This window comes from Genypterus blacodes, unplaced genomic scaffold (genome assembly GCF_046128005.1).
Source record: "Genypterus blacodes isolate CSIRO-AG114 ecotype Tasmania unplaced genomic scaffold, CSIRO-AGI_Gbla_v1 ptg000133l_1, whole genome shotgun sequence".
Taxonomy (NCBI): Eukaryota; Metazoa; Chordata; class Actinopteri; order Ophidiiformes; family Ophidiidae; genus Genypterus; species Genypterus blacodes.
Genome location: NW_027466935.1, coordinates 6962580 through 6979271, shown reverse-complemented (window position 1 = coordinate 6979271; position 16692 = coordinate 6962580). Strand labels below are relative to the sequence as shown.

Genomic DNA, 16692 nt, shown 5'->3' with positions numbered 1-16692 from the left:
TGCTGAAGTGTCCTCCTCCTCTGTCTCCAAAGTCCTCAGGATACACAGGTACAGGTACAGGATGATGTCATACAGCAGGGCAGGCAGCTACAGATCGCATCATAGGCTGTGGGCGGAGAAAAAGAGAAAAATGTGAGACACAAGTAGGGAGAGAGGAGAAAAACTAAAAGGGAAGAGACCCGACCTAAAGACCCGGCCCACCCTAACAGTCACACAACCCCATCCTGGCTCGCCTGTGATAAAGAAACTGTCTGGTGTTCAGGTTTACAGTCATTGGATTGGCATAGCCTGTAGATCTGTGAAATAGGAAAGAAATGGTTGCCATTGCTGATAGAACTTATCATCATATCGTCATCATAGTTTAAGAAAAACATCATGTCCCTCAGCCATTGTGGAAAAGAGGGAGGGGTGAGGGCTTTCCACTGCAAAGGCAGGCGAGCAGAGATTTGAAAATGATCATTTCTTTTTGTGCAGTGTTAAATTGACGTGGGGGGTTACGAAGATGGAAATATGAAGGAGATGGTTGAACCTGCATTCCCAGTAGGGTAGATATTGTTTTGAAGTAACCGGACCAGTATTTGTGTAGCCTGGGGCAGGGAAAAATGTGGCTAAAAAAAGAGATGTGCTGAGGTTACAGTGTAGATTCGAGCATCTATCACATTTGCCCTCTACTTCTGTGTACATTTCAGACAATCTTGATTTGGAAAAGTTGACCCTGTGTACGTGTAGAGGCAAAGATCCTTGGAGGCTTTGCACCCCAAATGAAGGCGCTGATCACTTTGTCTAAAGAGTCAAAGATATGTTTAGGTAGGAAAAAAGAAAGAGATTGAAAGAGGTTAAGAAATCTCTACAAAACATTCATTTTGATCACATTTATTTTTCATAAATAGTTGTACCAAAATTAAACCTACAAAAACAACCCATTTGCTTTTTTGTGAAGGAAATTCTGTGCACATAACCGATCCCTGAGGACAGGACAAGAACGCAACCGTGTCAGCATTGCCAGTAAGTATGAGGAATCAATATTTCACATCCCCTCAAATATCAGACAAGCAATTTCAAGGTAAGAATGCGTTACTGTCTTATTTTGAAAAGCGGACGTAGTCACTTGTGTATCCTCAACCTAACTTTGCCAAATTACGTTTCAATGCATTTACCATGAAGGCGAGAATACTCAGAACATGTAAGACACACTGGCCGTCCCGTGATTGTTACAGGTCGAATGAATGCATATTTGTGGTCATTCATCTTTAAACGCTCTGTTTTCGGAGTCAACTCTTCCGTGTTTTGGACGAGCCATGTCTTCGTTGTTGTTTTTCCTCTCTGCGCTGCGACACTCACGTAATTGGTCAAGAGGCAGCAAACGAAGGACCCACGCAGCTCCACTAACTGCCCTATTAGCGCCTGTCCAAAAATATCAAACTATTGCTTATCATATTTGAATTTTGGACGTTTTGGGGTCAAGATAAAAGCGCATAACTTCTTGGGATGGTTCATTCCACTCCACTCAATCGCCACTGACACACACGCATACACACAGCTGCTGGGCAGACACTCAGGAGAAGTTATATTCCCGACTTTTATTTTTCACTCTGAAATAGATACTGCGGTTCGGATTTAGTTGGCTAAGACCCCGCATCAATCTAATTTCTATACCTGCTTATTCGGTCTACAGCCTTTTTTGTAGCAAAGTAAACCCAAATCCAACGTTAGACATCTGGGGGCTGGTATAATTGTCTGATTTTTGTTGTTTGATTTAAGCACCACCGCCGTGGTCGTCGAGATTACGCTTTTATTATGAAGAAACCGGGCCGGAAGTGTCACCAGTGGAAATGATGCAAATTATGACGCCATTCAGCAATTTTTAGGACAGCCAATAGCTACTTTCCTTACTGAGGGGTTGGCCGCACTGGTGCCAAGAACACCGGCGTAATTGAACAAGGAGCAATTCCCGGTAAACCAAAACTTAACGCTTTCCATAAAACACGGCGGCTTCTTCATATTGTCATATGAAAAGGTTGGACATTTACACATACATTTCTGTTGTATTCCCTTCTCACAGTTTCAGCCAGCTAAAGTTAGTTGTTGTTGATGATAGCTAACTTTCTTCACTTGTTGAAATGATATTATCAGAATAGCGCTAACAAGGCGAGCTAACCTTGTTTAGTTTCACAAGAACCCTGCTTGGGTCCATTTGAAAGTTCAACATCTACCTGCTCTCAGGTTTATATCTTTGCTGCGTCTCGGTTCCGGGGCCGTTTCAACACACGGGGCACTGCTTACAACTTCAACACAACAAGCACATCTATGAGCTCAGCCTCAATGCGAGATGAAGGGGTTTGCTAGCTAACCCAGGCTCAAGTCTGACTTATCGATGTCATGATTTATGAGCCTGCCTCACTTCTGTTGCCACGGTAACTCAGGGCAAGCCTGGTATAAGCAGGTTATAATCGAGTTTAGGTGGGCAGAAATATAAAGCACCACCTCTAGACCGATCACCTCCTTTGGAAAATAGCATCACCGCTACTGCAGGATGTGGTTGAAATTAACAGCATGTATAATTTGTTGTTCTCTCGGTAGGGCGGGGCGAGGATACGGTGTTTAGAAACCGGCAACATCCCTTTGATTTCCTGAGGATATTCTTTATCTACCTCCAGATTCTCTGTGGAAAGCAGACAGACTTTAGTATGTATGTTTCTTACTTGCTTTAAGGCGTTTTCACACTGCAAGGATTGCAACTAAAACAGTAATGATGAGATTAATGCTTCATCAAAGGATTAGTTTCTTTGGAAAAATCAGAAAAATGAATCTCTGACGTAGTGCACATGTGGATTCTTGCTGTCACTAATCCAATTTTCTCTTGCAGTGCACGATGTCACGTTTTAGAGCATCCCCACAAAATCCAACAAAGAGCCAGAAGACTTCATCTCGGGGATCCATTTCCAAAGGCCTCAAGAACATCTGCATAGCTGAAGAAGTCAAGATCGCAGTGAATTCCGCTCTGGAGAGGTTTCGCTACAGTGATGACAAAGGTATTTGTTTAAAGCAATGTTTCATTTAAATGGTAAAATTTTGCAAATTACTCTACTAATTGACCCTTCTCCTGACTGAACAGAAATGGAATTTCCATGCTCTTTTACCAGTACTGAGAGGGCCTTCGTTCATCGTTTGGCACAGTCTTGGGGTTACATTTCTAAAAGCTCAGGGTAAGTTGTTCTTGCTAAGAACCTTTTAGGATGATAGTGATTTCAGTTTTTCCTTTACATTTGAGACATGAGACAGCACACCACATCATTATAATGGTTAAAGAAACACTAACAGTCTTAATTTTGGTTATATTGATCACACACATTTTGTTTCAGGAAAGGATCAAGCCGTTTCCTTACCCTCAGGAAGAAGGATGGAGGCAAAAAACGGCCGTCCATGCCACTCACACTCTCTGTCAACTCCGTACATTGCGTACGCAGCCTGCTTCAGCGGTTTCCTATCACCAGCAAGGAACGTATGGACTTGCAGCGTAATACCAGAAGTGGTACGTCTGCAGAGGATGGTGAGTTCCTTGTCCCTGTCCTCTGACCTCTATTTTGCAGAGAGCCTAAGCAAGTGAGGGCTCACACACTCACACATACAATTATTTTAGATGTAGTGAGGCTGTCTGTGTGCTGCGGCTGGTAAAATCATTTGTTTTTTCCCAGAAGCAGGTATTTCTCTGCTCTTCACCTCTTAGTGCCATTATAACAGGACAGGTGAACACATTCTGCTCTCTTGAAATGTCACAGCAATTCAATTAATTTATTTGATACTCAAACACGGGGAGACAGACAGAGACAAGGAGGGAGAGAAACACACAGACATACCGCTTATATGCAGCCATTAATGTCAGTGGCCCTCACAGTGTTCATAGAGTACCTCTCTTCTTCCCTCAGACAGAAGCTGTGACAGAAACAGGGCAAGTGGAAGCTTGAACCACGGCATTCCTCAGGTGCCCGAGAAGAGGAGTCCATCCGAACTGGACGGGTTCAGATGTTCGCTGCCTGTTCACGAGCGTGAGGCGGAGATTGTCCAGATTATCAACGACAACAGAGTGGTCCTGGTGGCTGGAGAGACCGGCTCTGGCAAAACCACGCAGGTAGGAAACGCCTTTTGCTACTTGCTTTACTTGATATTTTTTTTTTAAGGTGCACGTTAGGCAAATAGTTCTGTAATTGTGAATCAAATGCCTGTGTTCTAGATCCCTCAGTTCCTGCTAGATGACGCCAGTAGGAACGGAGTGCCCTGCAGGATCTTCTGCACTCAGCCAAGACGGCTGGCTGCCATCTCTGTGGCCGAAAGGGTCGCAGCTGAGCGAGGCGAGAGTGTCGGACAGACTGTTGGCTACCACATCAGACTACAGAGCAGGTAGATTAGAGCAGCGACTGTATTATTGTAAAAAAAACACCATGTAAATCACATCAAGGCTAAATAGATTGAAATTCAGATTTATCTTGTTCAATATAAGTAACTGCTGTCACAAACATCAGACTTAAAACTTTGGCGAGATGTATTATTATTTAGAAATTCATAGTAATCCTGGTAATTTATCATTTATTCAGAGAGGAAAAAATATAATTACTATATTATACTTTATAATAGTTAGACTGTCTTGCTTTAACTAACTCCCTTCTCTTGGCGCTGCAGGCAGAAATGCTTTGTCTTTGAGTGAAACAAATTGCAGATTTTATGTCATAGCTTGTCACATAGTTGTGCCACTGCTGGAGAATCTGTAAATGATTCTGGTACCTTCTGACAGAGTCTCCCCAAAGTCCATGCTGACGTTCTGCACCACTGGAGTCTTCCTCAGGACCTTGATGTCTGGAGATGCCACCTTGAAAACTGTCACACATGTCATTGTGGTGAGCATACACATTACTGCTGGCACAAGTGATGGCCGTCTCATTCTGCTCATTTCTCTTTGTGAAATGCCCCCCGTAAATATTTCTGTTGGAGATGCTGTAGACCTTTTTTAAAGCTTGAACTCACCGAAGAACATTTTCCATGTTTAAACAGGATGAGGTGCATGAGCGTGATGGTCTCACTGACTTCCTGCTGACAAAGATGCGGGATGTGCTCCAGAACATTCCCACGCTGAAGCTTGTCCTCTCCAGTGCTGCACTGGATATGGAGCTTTTTCTCCAGTACTTTGGTTCCTGCCCAGTTATTCACAGTAAGACCCAGTCATTCTATACATTATGCTGTCAAATGAATCGCCATAGGTTTCAGAATTGACTTCAAAACACAGGACCTGTGAGTGTCTTGGTCAGCTACTGTTCTTATGAATGTTTTGTTCCTTTGTTTATTCCAGTCAAAGGAAGACAGTTTGAAGTGAAGCAACTATACCTGGAGGACATTCTGAGGATAACAGGCTATAAAAAGGACACCTTGAAAAACAAGGAACAGACACAGAGAAGTAAGGTTTTATTTATGAATCCATTCAGATTCACCGAATGAATATACAACAAAAAATAGCTCCTCCCTCTGCCCACATTATGTTAATTCTTTGAACCCTCTGCAGTCACTGTACTTTGGTAATGTGGACACAATTCAGGATCTGCATTCGTAACTCTTGAAAATATTTCAAATCTGTGTCATGCTGCAGAATCAGCATCTTCTCAGCTCAACACTGGGGGGAGTCACATATTTCTACACCTACTTGTTCATAAGTGCAGTGATGCAATGATAAATGTTCCACCTGACTCAGCATTATGCCACATCTGGATTAGTATCTGAAACTTCATCTGGAGCTGCTTAGACATCTAATCAACAATTCCTTGATTCCTCTCCCACCAGTGTAGAAATGTATGCGGAAAACAATTCTTACTTTTTGAGATATCCTGCTGATATAACAGAATAGCAAGTTCAAGTGAAAACGTATAACATCATAGCAATCATGCATTGGTATTTTCCTAATCTATTGTGTGGTTTGGTTCTCAGAGGAAGAGAAGCACAAACTTCTGACCGAGTGGTGTAAGACTGTGGAGAACCCGTCCCTTCAGAAACAAAAGAGGGCCCCCACCTCTGCTGCAAGTTTCTGCAAAGAAAGCAGCTCCATGGAAACAGTAAGTGTTGCCACCTTTAATAAGCCAGTAATCCAACCTGATTTCCTGTGACTCTCAACTGAAGCTGTCGAATTCATTCAAGCATACGGAAGTTTCAGTTGAATGCAATCTGGGTGTGGTTTTGATAGTATTTGATGAAGAGTAAAATCATTTAGACTTGATGTTTTTGCGTTTTGTAAGCAGTCGGTTTAAGTCTGTGTGATTGTTTTTGTGCTCTTAGAATGACAATGGCTCAGCACAGTTGGCCCCGTGGTTACAGAAGGAGATGGACACCTGCATTTCCAACGTTTTCCTAATTGAAGACCAGGACGCATTCATTCAGCTCTTCAACCTCATCCTCTATGAAAATGTGAATGGTGTGTCTTTCATGGCCGTTTTCTATGAAATACTTTATGATCAAGTGTTCTGGTCTAAGATGTTGCCTCTGGTGGATGGGATGTAAAACGTCATGAGCTTGCACAAGATATCTGACAATCTGACATTTATTTGAACATATAAAACATAGTATGTGCATCACAGTGTGTCGGGAGAAGATATCCACTGCATTGGCACCTGTAGCTTTCACTCCATGCACCACAGACCTCCTGATGATGATTGAGACCCGATCGTCCTCCAGGAAATGTGTTTATACAGGGATTTTTATTCCATTGTCACCGGACAGGATTTTAGTCCAGTTTGTTTAAGTGTTAAGGCTCATTTGTGCAGAGTTCGACATTTGATTATAATATTTGAATATTCTTCTGAAGTGGACTACATGCACAGTGAGACGGGCACCACAGCAGCGATGGTGGCAGCAGGTCGAGGTTTCCTCCCACAGTTGGTGCAGCTGATCAGCATGGGCGCCAACATCAACATCAAGGCAGCTAACAGCTGGTGGGCACCCATCATATTACATTACCTAACAGTTTTAATCACTTTGTTCAATGCACTAAACTATTTTTCCAATTGTAGAACAGTTTCCTTTGATTCACACAGATTTTCATTTTGTCATTACTCACTCTATGGTGTTAATTTCATTGAAACATTTGTAGACAAATTGCATTTCCAAATGTGCTGTTCAGTCAATACATCTACAATCAACAGTGGAAGGATTCTGACCTTAAATTTGCCAACTCAACATCAGAGAGTATATTCTGCTTGTGTTTCAGGACTGCAGTAGACTTTGCTCAGCACTTCAACCAAATGGAAGCTATGGATCTTCTCAAATCCTCTACGTGAGTATTCTGTTTTTCAATTTAAAAGTACAAAACATCATTATTATGCAAAAAACTTCTGATCTAAAAATGGGGGGCACGAAAGAAAAAGTTTGGGAACCACTGCACTAGAACATTAAGCAATAATAAAAGTATTCAAGTATTAACATTCTGGGCCAGCTTCCTCCTTCTTAAACTTTCCTCTCATCCTCTAGATCCCGCTTAGACCAGAGCACACTGGATGAGTCGGCACAGGTGCAGTGTGGTGGCGACGAGCTAAGCGTTGAAGATCAGGACATGCTGAACTCCTACCATCAGAGTTTTGATGATGAGCGGGTGGACCTAGACCTCATCATGGATTTGCTGCACAACATCTGCTTGACCTCCAGTGATGGTGAGGGTCACAATCATTTGTCACATTATTGAGCAGCAATGGGAACGTGATATTTACTGTATCTCCAGTCAGATTTCACAGAGTACACGTACTTATGGACTGAGTTTGTATTCCCAGGTGCTGCTCTGATTTTTCTCCCTGGATATGATGAGATTGTTGCACTCAGGGACCGTATACTCTGTGACGACAAGAGATTCTCCACCCATTCTGAAAGGTAAATGAAAGGATTTCTTCATTGTACAACAAACCGACTGCAGTGAGATATTTAGAATCCACTTCAGGTTTTGCTTTCAGTGTATCAAACCTACTTCTGTTTTCCTGTGCATATAGAGTTTGTTGTTTCATGTTCAGGCAATATTCTCCACAGTTCCTGTTTTGTCCCAATTTTCAGTTGTAATTAATATTGAGTAAATTTGAGCCAACAACAGTAACCTCTACAATACTATATTATTTAAGCGACATCAAATGTCCAGGTGAGTACAGCACCTGAGAGATGTGTTTTGTCCTCAGGTACCAGGTGTTCACACTGCATTCCGACATGCAGACACAGGACCAGAAGAAAGCTATGAAGAACACTTTGCCGGGTGTCAGGAAAATAGTGAGTCTTTCCATCTCTGTTAAGGCCACAGTATGCTTATGCTTATTAGGTAGGGCTACATTTCTCCTAAAATGAATCTTTTCTTATATTAGTAACCTTGATGAGATTACAAAGACCTAGACCCTCTCTATAACAAAAGCAGAGTTTGGTGGACAGTGTTGGATGAAGCAAACTGCTGCATTGAACACAAACCATTATTGTAACAATCAATTTCAGGAAGTGGCAGTTCATGTTAATGGTAAAAGCAGTGAATGCGGTTACAACAACAAATATAGTGGAGCAGCAAGCTTGGTCTCCTCATGTATCACATTTTGTAGAAGAGTAATGAGATAGAAATATTTCCATCACTTTTTGAAGCAATATTGGAGATAATTCATGAATGTTTGTGTTACATAGCATGCAACAACTCTCGCTAATAGATCATTTTGAACAAGTCATTTTCCCTTTAGATACTTTCTACTAACATCGCTGAGACGAGCATCACCATCAATGACGTGGTCTTTGTCATCGATTCGGGAAAAGTAAAAGAGGTATGATGAAGAAGAGATTTTAAATATGCAATAAAAAAATTAATGTGTGATATAATTAACAAATCAACTAATGAAAGATTTTTCCTGTTGTAGAAATCATTTGATGCCCTCAGTAACGTATCTATGCTGAAGATGGTTTGGATCTCAAAAGCCAGCGCTCTGCAGAGGAAAGGAAGGTAACATCACTAGTTGGAACATGTCCCTGCATTCATGCTGCAATCTATGTATCTATGCTGTGCATGTAAGACACATCGTCTACAGTACAGTGCAGTATAATTGGCTCTCTAGTGACTTTGTAATTGTCAGTTTAGTGACTCAGGAATGCACTGAAATAATTTTGCTGATGAACAAATCGACAGAGCTGGACGATGCAGGCCAGGGATTTGCTTCCACCTCTTCAGTCGACTCAGGTTCAGCAACATGTTGGAATTCCAGGTCCCGCAACTACTGCGAATGCCGCTGCAGGTACACACACACACACACACACACACACACACACACACACACACACACACACACACACACACACACACACACACACACACACACACACACACACTCCCCTCTTTCACCAAACATAACGAGTTGCATATAACTGGTATTTGTTGCAGTGGCAAACATTATATTTGGTATTCCCATTAATTGGTTTACCTTCTGTACATAAGTAATGAAAGGATCAGAATGTTAATCTGTGAATTTGTTTTCAGGAGCTGTGTCTCCAGACTAAGCTGCTGGCTCCCTCCACCTGTCCGGTTGCTGAGTTCTTGTCCAGAGCTCCGCAACCACCTCCAATCCATTCTATTAGAAATGCTGTGCAGATGCTGAAGGTGAGTAGATGGTGGTCACAAACTGAAGGGACTGGGTTTGCATCTTCCACTGAGTGCTCCACAGTACTGGAAGTCACATAAACTCTGCACACGCTCTGCTTTTGTACTGATTTGCTCCGCCTTTGTTTTCAGACAATAGATGCTATGGACGATTCAGAGGAACTAACTGATCTTGGTCGTCTTCTGGCTGACTTACCTGTGGATCCCCACCTAGGCAAGATGGTGCTGTGCGCTGTAATACTCAAGTGCCTGGACCCGATCCTAACAATTGCCTGTACACTGGCTTACCGGGACCCCTTCACCCTACCTGCCCAGGCCTCTCAGAAGAGGGCTGCTCTACTCTGTCGCAACCGTTTCACTGCTGGCACCTTGAGCGACCACATGGCCTTGCTCCGGGCCTTTCAGGTGAGTGGGCCTTATTAATTGGTAAAATTTTAATGTAGGAAGAAATAATCCTAGGGAGACATCCAGGCATCATCATGATCAGATGCTCAAACTACCTCAGCTGGCTGCTTTCTGACAGATTGTATTGATTGTCAGAAGGATCTTATGAAGCCATTTTGGAACTGCTTTGCTCTGGGTTTGAATCTTGCCTGACAGTGTTTCCTTCGTAAAATGATGGCACACTGTTTTGGCCAAAGACCTGAACCCTTACAATTTAATAATATGTTCTTGTGTCCTGTTAGGCTTGGCAGAAGGCCCGAAGTAATGGCTGGGAGAGACATTTCTGTGAGACCAACTTTCTGTCCCAGGCCACCATGGATATGATAATCGGCATGAGAACACATCTGCTGGCACAGCTCCGTGCTATTGGTCAGTTAAAGTTTCTCACTCCATTTTCCTAAACCAAGTGTGTGTGGCATGAACCAGGATAATTATATTGTGTTTTGTCTATGCATGGCCTTTGGCTTTTAGTGTCGTTGTCATGTTTACGTAACAGCTCCAACAAACTGAAAAAATACAAAAGTATATAAATGTTTGGCTGGATTCTGTATCACCAGTTACCTACAGTAATTTTGAAGTGCTTAGAGTATCGGCAAATAACTTGATGGTAATGTCTCTAATTTAATGTTTTTATTAGAATATTTACGACCGTTGATATTGAACTGACTGGTTGCTCTCCAGGTTTTGTGCGGCCACGTGGGGGCAGTGACATCCATAACATGAACCTCAACTCTGAGAACTGGGCAGTGGTGAAGGCAGCTCTGGTAGCTGGCATGTATCCAAACCTGATCCATGTCAACCAAGAAACCCTCCTTTTCTCCACTGGCAGGGAGAAGAAGCTCCACTTCCACCCCACCTCTTTGTTTAGCCTCTTCCAGAGTAAAGGGGTAAGAAAGCCTTTTTTTAATGGTCACATTTAGTAATACTGTCATCACAATCTTGTTTACATGACTCCAGGTAAGATCAACTGAGCCATAAACGTCAGTGGCCTTACAGCTGCTCCAGGGCTTCATACAGGAGAACCTCCACAACATCTGTCTTTAGCCTCTGCCAGTACATGTTTGAAGAACTTAACATTTATGCTGTGTTCATGTTGTCATGATCCAACTACTGAACACTACCTGGGCTCCTGTACCCAAACAAAAAATAAGCTTGTTCGTAAGGTGTAAATGCACACAAAATTCCCTCCAACTGGAATATAATATGACCTGCTAGCCTACATGTAAATGTGAAAAACAAATTTGACGAAATGCTTCAATGAAATGGTTGACATTAATTGACATTAACTGATTTTTAGGACGCTCGAGGAAAGGGGCAATCGGCGTCCGCCCCGGTCCTTCCCACTGATTGGTTAATCTATGATGAGATGACCCGAGGTCATAGGTTTGCTAGTGCCCGCTGTTGCTCCTTGGTGACTCCCATCACTGTGGCCCTTTTTGGGGGGGGTTCCAAACTACCAAGGTCTGCCCTGGACGAACCTGCTGTCCTGGAAAGTATGTATACTTTTAGATTAAGATTAAGATTAAGTTTTTTATTCATCATGTTACATGCAATTCACGCACAAATTACATGCAATTGGAATTTATCTTGCACCCCAGAGGGGGTGCAGAGCAGCCATTTTTCGGCTGCCCGTGGAGCAGGTGGGGGTTCGGTGCCTTGCTCATGTGCACCTCAGCAGTGCTCTGGAGGCAAACTGGCAACTCACCAGCTACCAGTCTGCTTGCTTGGTCCACACAGGGGACTCGAACCGGCGACCCTCCGGTTCCCAGCTGTCGACCCAGCAGACTGAGTTACTGCCGCCCCAGTAGCTCAGCCAATTTTTCAGCCAATGACCCTGTGAAGGTATCCTGTGCAGTTTTCATAAAAATTTAGAGCGAAAATATTCTTATCTATAGAAGTGGGCCCTGCAGAAAAAGTTTGGGAACCACTACAATAGCTAAACCTAATATTACACACATTTATTTAAGGGAGACACTTTTGAGTGGGAGATTTTACTGACTGATCAATGTACTCTATAAACCCCAATTCCCAAAAAGTTGAGATGGTATGTAAAATGTAAATAAATTTGACTTGATTAAATTTGTACCTTTTAAAATGTGTACAAAATGATTCTCATCTTAACTGGTCAACTTAATTTTTACATTCTAAATTTGATGTCTGCAACACGTTCGAAAAGGTTGGGACGGGCAATATGAGACTGGGAATGTTGGGGAAAGTTCGAAAAGCATTCCCCAGAAAAACAGGTTCATAGGAAACAGGTGAGGGAATCATGATTGGGTATAAAATGAGCATCCATAAATGGCTGGGTTGTTGAGGTTTTCAAGCTTCACCGATTTGTGGAAAACTACATGAGCAAATATGCAAACAGTAAGAACAACATTTCTCAGCGCATGATTGCAAGGAATTTTGTGCTTTCAGTCCATAATATTATATTATTTAAGTCGTGAATCCATAAAAAATCTGTGTAACGATCTAGGTCAAAAACGTTGGTAATGGAAATACTTTCGGACAACTGTTCTGTCACTGCATCTACAAATGCAAGCATCTGAAAACACTGATGCACAGTTGAAACGTGTTGTGGTCTGATGAACAATCCATTCCAGTGTGTTGGAAATAATGCACTACTGATTTTATGACAAAGGGCTCATAATTCTTTTGTTTCTGAAAATGCAAGTCATCCAGAAGTCTTTCCATGCATCGAACTAAAGTCTCGCCATTCTCTTTCCTTTAGACAGTCATCCGAACGACGGCAGTGACAGCGACAGTATAACGGAAGAGCTTTCTCAGATGAAGATTGATGACTGGCTCTCCTTCCAGTTGGACAGAGAGGTGAGCAGAAACTTTGCTTTATTCTGACAGCAAAAACAGTGTGTCTTTCCATTCATCAATGCCTACCGACTATTCGGTGTTACTTCAGTATTTTCTCATTTGTATGTCCATCAGTATATTGAAATGAAAATGTTTGGGTTGCACGAATGCCTGTTATATATTTTAGTCACATTTGCACATGTTTTTTTAAAAAAAGCTTTAGAAATAAAGTATTCCCTCTGTCTTCTTTTCAGGATGCTGAGCTGGTGTTTGAGCTGAGGCAAAAGTGGCACAGTTTGTTCCTCAGGAGGATGAGTTCTCCTTCAAAGCCTTGGTCTCAACAAGATGAGGCCACCATCCGAACACTGGTTTCTGTATGTTAACAATTATATTATTAGATGTTGATGCTTGAGGAAGAGGCACGATGCCACTATAATGTGTGGAAGATCAGATCAAACTTTCTACTTAAATAAACAATATGATCATTGGAAGGATGAGTGGGCTTAGAATCAGAATCGGCCAATAATGTTCACAAATACAGGGAAATTTAACTCCCATTTTCAGTGTTTTGTTTTGGATTTGGACTAATCAAACTAACTTCCACAGGTACTTTCAGCAGAGGAACAGGCAGTGGGCCTGCAGCAACCCTCTGGCATTGGCCAGCGGCCCCGGCCCATGTCATCAAATGAGAGGCTTCATACCTCTGTGAAGGACACCAAGAGCACCTCTCACCCCACCTCAACCAACAGCAGCAATGACAGGCAAGTCATCTTATCTTTCCGTGTTTTTAGCTTTACATGATTCAAGAATGGACAGTCTAGTCAAGTGTCTTGAAATGCACCCTTTCAAGGCTGCTGCCCATAGAATGAGACAGAGCCGAGGAGAATCAATACTGAAGAGGCTAATGAAATTGGGGAGTATATAGAATAAACAGACAAGCTTTATTATGCTGGGTGTGTCTGGACTGAGATGTTGCTTGCACATCACAAGGCAGTGAGTGTGTGGGTGCACCACAGAGCTCAGCATATGTGTTAGTGATCCCTTTACACCTCCAATTACATTCTGATTGCACCATGTTCTCTGCATTTCCTTTATCTGTGAATAATGTGAAGGAATCATGATATTCTATAGTTAACATTTGCTATAAGTTTATAATTTTTGTATCATTTATTTTTTTTATATATAAACTCATTGCAGGTTTTCTCTCACTCTTATATCAATATATAGTGCACTAATATACACGTCGTTCCTCAGGATGCCATCAGCCTCTGGCCCGATTCAGATAAAGACCCATAGCAGAGTCGAGGCCTCGCTGCCCATAAATCAGCCCTTTGATGATTGTTCTTCATTGTCCATGGGCTTCCACGGATCCTTTGGCAAAGCCTGTGCCTCCACTGCAGGAAAGGTATTTGTGTCTTCCGAGCATACTTCAATCTGCGTATTTCAAGACAGCCATGCTTGTCAACAAGTGAAGTGTTTGCTAAAATGAGATTATTATTAGGGTTGTACATAAGTAGTGTGTAGGTGTGCTTGTGCATCCTCAAAGGAAAATATGCTTGTCTGCTCTCCCAAAATGAAGAAAGAAGCAGAGATGGGTCAAGTGCCTTTTTCTCTCTCTTCTTCTTCTTTGTCTCCCTCCTAGACTGTCTCCACTTGGGGTTAATTGAATTTGCTGTGTCAATTTAGGGACATGTGCACACCATTCACCCATCTTGGGTGTATTATTGTGGGTGTGAAGGCGAAATGCTTAGCCGAGGGAGAACCAGATTCTACCCATCACATGATTAGAAAGTATCGGGATCCAGATCAGCACCAAATGTTTGTGTGTTCGTTGGAATGCAGGGAAATCGTAGAAGCTTCCTTAGGACAACACCTTCTTTTGAAGCTCCTGATGTGGATTTATTTCTATTTAAGATGTATGAGCTGTTGTCCCATTCCTACCCACGGAAATCAATACTGTTAAATTGGATGGAAGTATGTTTTGAGTAAATGTTCCTCTTGTTTCTTTCTCCTCGCTTCCTGCTCAAAGCCACCATCTCCCATGCAGCCCTTTTCATCAGTGCAGTACTTCATCATGAAGAGCAGCCACCCGAGGAACATTGAAGTTTCTCAGCAGAAAAACATCTGGTCCACCACACCGTGCAATGAGCATAAACTCAACAAAGCTTTCTTGGAGAACAACATCATCATCCTCATTTTCACTGTCCGAGGCTCCGGACACTTCCAGGTCTCAAGCTAACAGATAACAAATATCAAGCACATAAACTATATGACAAGAGATTACTATCATAATTACAAATCTATCAGGGGAAATGCATCAATATATTGGCCTATCGAAGGTTGTGTGTTCTAGTGTTTGTGTTTGTGAAGTGCTGAACTGTTTTGTCCTTTTCACAGGGCTATGCTTGCATGACATCAGCTGTGCGTCAGGAAGACTGCCAGGAATGGGGATTGATGGAATTTGGAGGGGTTTTTAGTTTGGAATGGATCCATAAGGAGACTGTACCTTTCCACTCCGTCAATCACATCGTCAACCGGTGGAATGACAACCATAAAGTCCAGATCAGCAGGGATGGACAGGTGAGAAAGAAATATCGCACTTTCACGACTTCCCTTCCTGAAGTAGGGTTGGCAATATCAAGAATTCTGTTTGTAGATAACACATTGCTACATTTTAAACCATTTCTTAATTTTTTCCCCTCTTGTTTGGTCCCATGTAGGAGTTGGAGCCTCATGCCGGTGCTCAGCTGCTGTCAATGTGGGACAAACTCTGAGACTCAAGTTCATCTTTGTCACAGCAGCATTCCACATTAGTTCAGCAATTCACACCCACTTTGATTTTCAAGCAAAGTGCTAACAGAACTGCCCCAAAGCATATTTGGTTTTGAATTTAAATGTCCAAGTAAAGCGTTTTGCTTTCATAGAGTTTGACTTTTATGAGTTTATTCCCTCAGCCTCATCTCACGAACACTGAAAATGACATTTAAAAAAACTGGCATTACCATTCCCATAAAATTATCATATGCCAACTTCAGTCATCTTTGAATTTAGGCTTCATGAAATTGGAAAAACGTTTATTTAAACGATTATTTCTTTATGTATTTGGACCAGAAAAACCCCAAAATTGAATTTTTCAAAATAGCTCTACTGAAACTTCAAATGACTGGACAATTCGGAAACACAAGATGATTACGATCAATTGAGTTGTGCAATAAGTATGTATTTTATATTATTGTATTTTTTCATCGAATCAGACGTGCTTTACCATTAAAAAGTACAAGAACATCGCTTCCAGTCATTGCGGGCTCAGATGATGGCATTGTGAGAAGACTCATAAAGATTTCTATCCTTAATACTTCTTTGCTTTCTTCTCTAACAATCTGTTGATGTTGATGTTGATGTAAATGGTGAAAATATGTTTATATATCACAGATGATTTAAAGTTGCTGCTTGTATTCTGGATTCGGTTGACTGAATACAATGTTTTATACTTTCAGGAGGAATTTCTATTAAGGTGATTAAATTATTTGTCAGAGCTTTAGTTGTTTGTGTACATTTCTTTTTACATTGTGTGCAATGTTTATAACAGCCATTTTGTAGGGGGTGTGTGGCAGGGCTGGTGACGGTGCTGTAATGTATTTTCCCTACCCCATAATATTAAATAATAATAATTTAATAATATTTAAACTCTAGGAGCCGATAGCATCCACACTGATACCTCATAATCTGGCTGAACTACCGGGGGCTGCCGAAAGACCTATAACATAACGTTCCCGGTTCCCGGTTTTGCGCGCGCGGCGCCG

General features: G+C 41.9%; 1 protein-coding gene across 3 annotated transcripts; it reads left to right on the top strand.

The window, feature by feature from the left end:
• The first annotated feature begins 1897 nt into the window (after positions 1 to 1897).
• Positions 1898 to 16424, top strand: ythdc2 (YTH domain containing 2). 3 transcript variants are annotated; one of them, XM_076164345.1, is made up of 32 exons: positions 1898 to 2017; positions 2581 to 2685; positions 2867 to 3032; positions 3116 to 3206; positions 3363 to 3550; positions 3927 to 4129; positions 4232 to 4398; positions 4790 to 4892; positions 5047 to 5203; positions 5342 to 5446; positions 5971 to 6095; positions 6316 to 6451; positions 6842 to 6968; positions 7244 to 7309; positions 7504 to 7682; positions 7800 to 7896; positions 8193 to 8280; positions 8730 to 8810; positions 8904 to 8986; positions 9170 to 9275; positions 9518 to 9637; positions 9770 to 10042; positions 10324 to 10450; positions 10763 to 10968; positions 11379 to 11574; positions 12813 to 12910; positions 13144 to 13263; positions 13496 to 13650; positions 14144 to 14294; positions 14919 to 15116; positions 15287 to 15469; positions 15610 to 16424. In XM_076164345.1, the coding sequence occupies exons 3-32, from the start codon at positions 2873 to 2875 to the stop codon at positions 15661 to 15663; spliced, it is 4143 nt and encodes a 1380-aa protein (XP_076020460.1). In that variant the 5' UTR covers positions 1898 to 2017; positions 2581 to 2685; positions 2867 to 2872; the 3' UTR covers positions 15664 to 16424. The 3 variants fall into 3 exon arrangements, with proteins under 3 accessions (XP_076020460.1, XP_076020462.1, XP_076020461.1); XM_076164346.1 differs by having other exon boundaries at positions 1919 to 1954; XM_076164347.1 differs by lacking the exon at positions 2581 to 2685.
• Positions 16425 to 16692: the final 268 nt, after the last annotated feature.